The sequence below is a fragment of the Geospiza fortis genome, unplaced genomic scaffold (genome assembly GCF_000277835.1).
Source record: "Geospiza fortis unplaced genomic scaffold, GeoFor_1.0 scaffold53, whole genome shotgun sequence".
NCBI lineage: Eukaryota > Metazoa > Chordata > Aves > Passeriformes > Thraupidae > Geospiza > Geospiza fortis.
Genome location: NW_005054305.1, coordinates 12,936,744 through 12,946,366, shown reverse-complemented (window position 1 = coordinate 12,946,366; position 9,623 = coordinate 12,936,744). Strand labels below are relative to the sequence as shown.

Here is a 9,623-nt window from a genome sequence, read left to right as displayed (position 1 = left end):
GATGATATGGCACTCTTATGAAAATATTTCAACCAAACCAGAATAGGAGCTATATTTATAACTGGCAAGTTATATACATAGCAGTTGCTACAAGTAGAAAGGTCCAGAATCCCTCTCTGGGCACTGGGGTTAAAGGAAATAAAAATGCAAAGCAGCCTCTGTCACAGCAGGGCCTGGGCATCATTATGAAGCAACATCAGCAACCGTGGCAGTACAAACCATGCTGTAGCAGAACCCATAAGCATTCAGATAAGCTCAAAAAATGAGCAATCAATTGGCTCAACACCATCACAGCAAAAGTCACATCAAGGTTAATAACATTTCTTAAATACACAGAATAAATTAAGTCTAAATTCTAACCAAAAGTCAGAGAGAGTTGACAGGAAGATAAAAACCCTGCTCAGATAATCAAAGATATAGAGAAGTTGTCATACACTGTATTACTATTGTAACAAGGCAAAAAGATCCTCATAACGAAGTTCATCACACTACAATTACTGTGTAGACAAAATATTTAATAAATTTACTTTGTAAGAGAAAATAGACCTTTAAATTAATTTCAACTTTAGTCTCTGATTAACAACAGGATGATTCACACTTAAAAATACCAGTGAACTACACAGCTACAGATGGTCCAACATTTTGAGTGGGCACATTGTAATAAGGGTTAGTAGAACTGCCTCATATAAAAGATACTTTTCCTATGAGCAAACATGATTTTTCAGTTACTCCAATTCTAGATTGGAATTAGACTGGAATTCTCTGAATCAGATTTCCCAGGGAATATTTTATTTTACGTCTTGGAAACACTTGTTTCTGAAAATAAGTTTTATCACATTAAAGAAATTATTATAGCTTCCTCTTTGAGAGCAATCACTTACATCTGACAAAAATCCAATCTCAAGTTGAAATAAATTGCATTTATCATGGCATCATAGAATGGCTTGGGTTGAAAGGGTAAAGATCATCTAGTTTCAAACCTGCTGCCACAGACACCTCCCACTAGACCAGGTTGCTCAGAGCCCCATCTACCCTGGCCTTGAAAACTTCCAGGGATGGGGCAGCCACAAGTTCTCAGGGCAGCCTGTTCCAGAGCCTCAGCAGCCTCATAGTAAAGACTAAATTTAAACTCCCTCACCCCATACTTCCATATTCTAATCATAGAATCATAGAACATGCTCACTTGGAAGGGGGCCACCAGGACCATCAAGTCCAACTGCTGGCCCTGCACAGGACACCCCAAGAGTCACACCACGTGCCCAAGAGTATTGTCCAAATGCTTCTTGAACACTGTCAGGTGTGGTGTTGTGACCATTTCCTTGGGGAGCCTGTTCCAGTGCTCAACCACTCAGGGTGAAAAACTTGTCCTGATATCCAACCTAAACGTCCCAACTCAGCTTCATGCAGTTTCCTCAAGTCTCATCACTGGTCATCAGAGAGCGCACCAGTGCCTGCCCCTTTGTTTCCCCTTGTGAGGATGTTGAAACCACAGCGAGGTCTTCCCTCAGTCTCTTCTTCACCGTCCTCTAATTACAGCTCTCATGTGTTCTACAAAAATTTCTACATACTAAAATATCTTCCACTTTCTCACTTTACTGGGGCATTACATTCATAGAAAGATGTGCACTGACTAGCTCTGTTAGGGGCAGAGGGAGGAGAAGATTTACCATAAATAATTATTAAAAAAGACTGATTTATGTTCTCAACATTTCTTTCCTATGGATATTTAAAGTTGTATACTCTACAGAGTGTGCAATAATCCTGCATTTTCCAAAGGTTCAAATCTAAATCTTATTCAATATGATATTTATAATTATCTCCATCCTCCACAATGACAATTTTTAATATAATTATATAAATAGAAATATCTTGGGACTTACTCGGAAGTAGTCACTGCAGGCTGCCAGGACTGCTTTGTGTGCATGGAATTTCTGCTCTTCAGCAATAAGGGTAATATCACAAAGAATGCCATCACTTCTTTGTTGGTTCAGAGCTGCCAGGACAGCATCGTTGTGGGAGCTAGACTGACAAAGCCTCTGACCTGTCAGCATTTCCTGAACACTGAGAGGGGAAAGGGGAAAGATTCTGTCAAAAACAACAAAAAAAAATAAAGTACAAAACAAGCACATTCTGTCAGGAATACAGAACAAGACAAGATAGTTTGATAATTCTTGGAAAGCAAAAAAGTCATGAACCCTGTCAGGCAAAAACCCTTACACAGCATAGACATCAGAAAAAAAAAGGTCAATATAAAAAAAGCTTTCATAAAGCATTATGAAAACTGATTATATACTCAAATTTAAAAACCTCAATGGTTCTGATTTCTCATTTCCTGTACCATAAGTCAGCCGAACTCACAGGATTAATTAATTTTAGGATTAAATGAGAACAACAGAGGGCTTAGGTCAATGGACCACCAGAAAACTTTTAAGTGGTTCAAACTGAAGCACTGATGAAAAGGAGGGTATTTGTATGTATGCAAGAAGTTCTACTAAAAAGTATGATGCCTCATGATCTCAGGTGGCCTGTTTAAGTCTGATGCTGAATGTTTAAGTCTGAAAACTGAATGTTTTCAGACCACCTCAAGCTATTCATATTTATGAAGTGTTGTAGTGGTTTTTTTGATTGTCTGTTTTGTGTTGGGGAAAGGGAGAGGATGTTTGCTCTATTTTAAAATGCCAGTGCCTTCTCCACCTCTGAATATTTCCATGTATGAATAGAAGATTCACATATAATCCAGGCTAGGACTGCCTGATTGCAGCTTCCTTTCTCTGTAGTAAAAGGAAGAGACAAGATAACTGTTGATGCAAATGGAAACAAATCAAAACATATCAGCAAATCCTCTTTGGTACAAAACAATGCAATTGATTTGAGCTCTGTGAAACTACCAATTTAAATTGCCAGAGAATCCACATGTGTGTTTATGGAAGGTGAGTTACAGAGAGTCATCTCAGCATAAATCAATGTGAAGATTTTTCTTAAAGGGGTGAATAACCCATCATCTTTCCAGCACAATCATGTAATTCACTGCATACATGTACTATGCAGCAGCTGTGTGGTTGTGATGTTCTCCTTTCTCTGCCCATCCTACTCCTGCACCTTGGGCACCCGTAAACTACTGCAGACCTGCCTTGCAGAGTGTTTGCTCTAATCTAAGCTGCTTTTTTAGAAAGACAACAACTAAAATATTACTTCTAGAAGAAGGCTGGCCAAAGAGAAATAACACAGGAACAGAGTGTTCAGTGAACAGAAGAATTTTACTTCTTCTCTGACAGTTCAGGTTTCACATATGGACATGCCCTAAATACATTTCAAAAGGACTCATTCAAATTACTCTTTTTTCTTCAGCTGTTCTGTTCATGGAACCCAACTCACACTCTAAATGACAGTTATCAAGAAATCTAACTTGCTAAACACAAGAGAATTGTTTTTAACGGTTATTTCTCTTCTGTAATTTCTATAGCAAAGTGACTAAAACTAGGGCAAGTATAATACATTAATGATACCCTGAGATGGTTTCTCTTTATTTCTGTTTTTATTAGCCTCTCTCCCAGTGTTGTAAATCAAGACCTTCTTTCCTCTTGCTTTTTTTCACCATCATCCAGAGGACTATTTCATTCAGTACAGAACATATCTGGGATTTTAAACTGAGTTCTATCATAATCCATTTTTCAATTCAGTGACCAAAGTGAAAAATCAATTGCCTGTAACCCTTGTGCTAATAACATATGAAGAATGCATACACATGAAAGGCAATTTAACTGGAATTTATGAATGAAAATACATAGAATAATTAAATATAACATGACTGATTATTTGTAGTGATATTGTCAGTTGATAAATTCAATAGCTATAAAAGCAAGAAAGTTCTGATTCTCTCCTGCTGCAGAAGCATGGCAGGGAAAGGGGAACAGAACTGGAATGATAAGGTGTCCCAGTCACATCAGGGAGTTTTCTGAGCTCCCAGATCAGAGTGTTAACTACTCTAAAACAGAACCACCAGCATTTCACACTACTGCAAAATTCTGCAGAAAACCAATTCAGTTAATAAATTCCGCAGAGTGTTCTGTCTGAAAGAACCATGTTCTGCTCCCAGAAAGTAATTAAATTATAAATTACATATTCTCTATTGCAAGAATGGGTGGTACAAACAAATGAGAAAGGCTACACTGGGAAGGAGACACAAGGGAAGGCAGAAAGATGAATTTGGAGAGAATCTTGGAAGACATTTCATGTACTGGAAAAGGAATATTTCCCGAACAGTGGAACACTGCACAGACCCAAAATTACCACCAGCCACCATTCCAGATGCAAAAAATGCCAGTTGCTTCCACAATCAAAAATTCCAAGTATAGACTAAGGCATAAATAAAATAGGGTATGAGGAGCCTGTGGGCCTCCAATCAATCCCAGGCACAGATTTCCTTGCCTGAGATAAGAAGCAACAACAAGGTAATATTTTGCAGATTATAACATGGATATGTATTTAATAATGTGAATTCCTATCTAATGAACAAAACTAGTAGTTTTACTTTTTCCTACTTTCTTAACGGAATCTTTGGTAAACATCATCCTAAATGTTAATAACTTCCTACACACTACCAAGTACTATACCTCAGGCACCTCTCAGATGGCATCCTTCAGTCTTCTGAATATCAAAACTTATAATCCGCTAGGGAAAGCTGTGAGTGTTCCAGCTAGAAAAAGAGAATGGAGAGGAACATTAAAATTCAAAGCATACACAGTCTCACCCTTAAAGATCAATACTTTCAGGATGTGCAATTCAAAAGCAACTTTCACTGTCTAGATTTGAGTAGTCTTTCTGTAAGGAAAGTGGCCTTTCCTCTAGTTTTTCTTAGAGATTCACACCCTGCCATCTGAACGTCCTCCACCTGCTGCTCTTGAGGAATACTTTCCACAAACTCAGGAACACATACAATTTCAAAAAAGCTGAAGAAAGGTGAGGAGGAAAGTAACTGTACCAAAATTCCTTCAATATGAAGAGTAAGCCAAAGGCATGTATTAGTGTTTGTTTACTTCCCTGAATAACACACAGTTTTTATGTTCAATGATTCTAAGGGTCTTTTCCAACCTAAATGACTCTATGATGCTATAATCATTCTGGCAAATAGAAGCAGTATAGTACAATCATTTTTATAAACACAACAGCTCTTTTTTTAAAGGCAAAATACTAAAGTGGCCTTATAAATAAACACAGAACAGCTGAAGTGTCCAAAGACCTAAGTTATTGAAAACAGGGCTGTAGAGCAGATTTTTAACTGGTGTAGCAGCCAGCATAGCTGACATGACATTTCAACTTCATATAAGAATTATGAAAGAAAAAATAGGTTTTAACTGAATAGTCAAAAAAGAAAAGTACACTACTTTGACTGCTTATTTAAACCATGTGTGAATTGTTTAACTCAGTAACACTGAAGTATTACAATTCAGCAAAATCTGAAGAATTTCCATATTTTTCTCTTTTCCAAAAAGACTGCAATTCTGAGCAAATGGGTGAGGTCATAGAGAACTTATTCTGATGATTCAGTAGGATACTAAACAAATGGGTTTGCAGGGCTTTCCAATGGTGGTTTCAGAACATTTCACTCTCTCCCTCAACAATCACCATTCTAGTTCTGTTAAGACAATTCACCTTATCCTTCAAGAGACAGAAAAACACAGCATATTAAGTTGGTATTGTCAACTAAGGAAGCAAAACCACTTCTGATCTATGTACCTGCTCTTGTATACACCCATACATCAATACTGATGCCTGCCCTTCAGAAATCCTACACTATCCAGAGACTGGTAGAGAATAAATTCAACCTTTAAGACATGCAAACTCTCTGGCCCACACACAGGAAAAAAAAGAAAAACAAAACAAAAAACAACCACAAACAGCAGTGAGAGCAAACAAAGGAAGGATGAAGACTTGCAGGGAAAAGCGTTCCTTCTACAATAATTAAGGCATATGCATCAAAGAATTAACAAGATATTCCAACAGTCCCACACTGCATTTAGTAGTTTTACCCTAAGAAAAAATCAATCTTCCCTAAACTTTGGCACTCCTTCTTTCTCTTCCAAAGCTCTAGTACTGCGTGCCTCGCTTAAATGTACACCATGTACAGTGTGTAAATCACTAAACTAATACTGCACTGATTATTTAGCCATATAGAATTAAGGCAGTGAAACATCTTTAATAACAGGAAATTTGAAAGAATTATTTATCCTTACCCAAAAAAAAAATTAAGGAGGCACTTCCACCTGTTGTATACATCTGCTGTGCCAGAACAGTTTTAAACCATTTGCACCAAGAGTTTATTTCTATTTCAGACAGCTGGATACATGTCCATTATATAAACTGTGATTGGTACCTAAGAAAACTCTCTGCATTAGAATGTTTAAGACATGTCTTTCTATTTAACTACTTTAAGTCATCAAATCGGTTTAAAAGATTAGTTAATAAACTTAAGGATAAGACTTTTGGTTTAAATGGAAAACTTTGAATCCACATAAATCCTTCTGTTATAGTGAAATACTCCTTAATGCTGGAAATTAACAGGAAAAATATAGGCCAGACAGAAAATGCTCATTACATCCTAGGTTTGAGATACATGCTAAAATTGCCAAAAAGCATTTTTTAAAAATAATATATTATTTCACTCTTTATGATTTTGTGATAAACACTATTTCCCAATAATATAGTATTCCACAACTAAAATTTATTTCCTTATTGCTTCATTAGTTTTTCCACATCCTAGAAAAGTGCTAAAATTAAAAATTTGCAAATGAATAAAACTAGCAACAATCTAGCTAGCACTGGAAGAACATATTATTTTGGTAGGGAATGGTGCACCATTCCTAAATGGAAAAAAGAAAAACCCTCAACAGTAGTTTCCTTATGTAAACACAGTGTATCTAAGGATTTCAAAAGTAAGCAATTCAAAAGAAATCACACTGTCCATGCAAATGATTATGACAAACTAATACACCAAAGCAGTGTTTGCTCTGTTTGCCTGATGAAATATCAGTCTTTCTATACATATTTCTGTCGCAGTCTTATGACACAGTAAAATAAACAGTAGGTTTTGTGCACTCTCAGGAAATCTTGGAATGAAGTGTCACTCTGTCTCCACTGCACAGTTAGGCTATGCCACTTCTTTAATCTAAATTATCAGTGGACTTCAGAAATTATTTGTTCAAATATCACTAAAAAAAAAGCATTTAAGCACGCAGTATTTCTTCCCTTATTTTAATTGGATACAAGACTAGTTTGGAAATATTAGACAAAGTAGTTTAGTATCCAAAAGTATTTATTGACAGAATGCATGTTCCCTTTTCCAGAAAAAGTCTTGTGCATTTAAATTAATCTTGAGGAGCCAATATCATGTTCTTAGTTTACATAGAACGCATGAGGCATTAAAGAATTTCGGTTACACCTTTTCTCATCCTTTTGGTGGGTTTATTTGTTTTTCCTGTGTCATTTAGAAACAAACTGAAGGCAAGAACATATTTTTGATTAATTCTTGAAAATACAAACCACCAGAATACGGATTAGATTAAGGGGGGAAGAGTGTAGGAGATCAAAATAAAATTCATATTCAATCTACTTTCTGAAAATAACTTAAATGTCCCAAAATTCACCATTTCCTCCCCCTTGATGTAGCAAGTTTTTTCTAGTTCACATATCTGATTTTACAGAGTTGCCCAAACCATAGCCCAGATCATCAAAAAACTTATTCTGTTGCATAAACAAGCTCTGTATTTTATACTGGGTACCTAAGAAACATTTCTTCCACCCTAATTATGCTTCCTTTGTCTTGCAAACTAGTAAAAAATGCATATTCATAATGGAAATGACAATCTATTAATAATGCCCGAAAACACACAGGTTTTCTACACAATTCAAGCTTATATGAAATAATTACCACCTCAGTGGCTTCATCAATAATTTTCCCATTTGCTCTAAGTAAATAAGAACTGAGTTACAATGAACTTCTGTGTGAACTCACAAAACATGATATAAGCATTATTTCTGTAAAGTCAAAAATGAAATTATTTAAAAACTCTGATTTTAAATGTGTTCTTAATACAAAAATAAAATAGCACTGGACAAAAAGATCATACTCTTTTCTTTACTAAGGTAGTTACTTCTTAGGCAGGAGTTACTAAACTATCCCACTCCCACCCCCTCAGCCCCAGCCTAGGTTTAGGGGAAAACAAGGGTTCTATTACCTACATAGGAGTCAGAAAAACCCCATTTGACTGCCTCCATGGTTCTAGGTAACACACTGTGCTGTGGTGGGAGGGGTGAAACTCTGCCCTCCTCAGATATCTGGCAAGACTGACATAAAAAGGTGAGAAAAATCAAAGCGAAACACAGGCAACTACCACTTCACAAAGTTCAGCTTAATACAAGATTCAAGAGATACTAAAAGATGCTTTTGTAGACAGAAGAAATGTTCTCTTGCAAACATGGCCATGATCAGAACACCTTTAAAAGACAGGGTGGCAAATTACAGAGCATTTGGTGCCTTTTATCCCACATAAAGAAAACAGCTTAACTGTGAAAAGCTGCAACATAAAATTTGAGCTAAATATCTTTCAAACTGTTCACTGAGATCCAGGCAGCCAACATACATAAATCTCCACTGCAGCCAGAAGCAATCTCTGTTCATATTTGGAGGGAGGTAGAAGTACCAAGAACCCCTGGGGATGTCTTGAAGCAGCCCCTGCTGCTTCAGAGCCACTCACAGAGTGACAGGAGACTGGATTTAGGAGCTGTGGAGTCCTTTACACTGGGACCACTTCGGGCAACTTTCACCTAGTTGATCACAAATAAAGTTATTGATCTTCTGTTTACCACTAAACTTCACAGAATGGCACTGCATTATTAAATACTGTTCTGCCTTTGAAGTCCTCCTATGTTGTCATCTTATTGCAGGAGTTCCATACTGTTGTCTCCTTATCACAAAAGTTTCATACCTTCTTGGTGTTTCTCATGGGCAGCTCCTCAGAGCACTGACTCTTTCTTCTTCACAAAGCAGCCTAGTGACTCCAGTTCCCTTCCAAATCAGCCACCCCACTCTTATATAGCACTCTCCTTCTCATTGGCTACAGCTGTGGCCTGTTAAAGTCAGGCCTGTTCCTAATCTTTCATAATTAGCCCAGCTGCAACTCCTTAGAGGTAAGATTACTTCCTACACTATCTTTATTTTCTTATATTCTATCGCCCTACACTCCAGTGTATGAAAAGCCTTCTAATTTCTTTAAGTTTTTACTTTGAACTAGGAAAGGTACTCATTTATCGATTACCACATTACTTCAAACAATGCTGCTTATCAAAAATATATTTCAAATAATTAATTTTAACTCACACAAACCACAAAGCCAAACCCTGAATATTTAAACACAGTTTTTAATCTCATTTCACATAAGTAGCTATTAGTTACATTCTGAAACTTAGTATTTTACTTGTCAATAACCATAAAAAGCTGCTGATTCATAAAAATTCACATTAAATGTGGGGTGTTTTTCCATTTCCCTGGGTACAGATAACGTATCTTTTCCGATAGCAATATTTCATTTTGATATATTTACTAATATTCTCAATTATGACTGTTG

General features: G+C 36.6%; 1 protein-coding gene across 2 annotated transcripts in view; it reads right to left on the bottom strand.

The window, feature by feature from the left end:
• Positions 1 to 4,698, bottom strand: part of KLHL32 (kelch like family member 32) — a 94,596-nt gene extending 89,898 nt beyond the window's left edge. Inside the window, exons 1-2 of one of the 2 annotated variants that reach the window (XM_005418337.2) lie at positions 4,614 to 4,698; positions 1,881 to 2,061 (exon numbers count right to left, since the gene is read on the bottom strand). In XM_005418337.2, coding sequence (XP_005418394.1) covers positions 1,881 to 2,061; positions 4,614 to 4,636 — 204 coding nt within the window. In that variant the 5' untranslated portion in view covers positions 4,637 to 4,698. The remainder of the gene's footprint in view (positions 1 to 1,880; positions 2,062 to 4,613) is intronic. The other variant, XM_031066536.1, reaches the window with a different exon arrangement.
• Between the last annotated feature and the right edge of the window lie 4,925 nt (positions 4,699 to 9,623).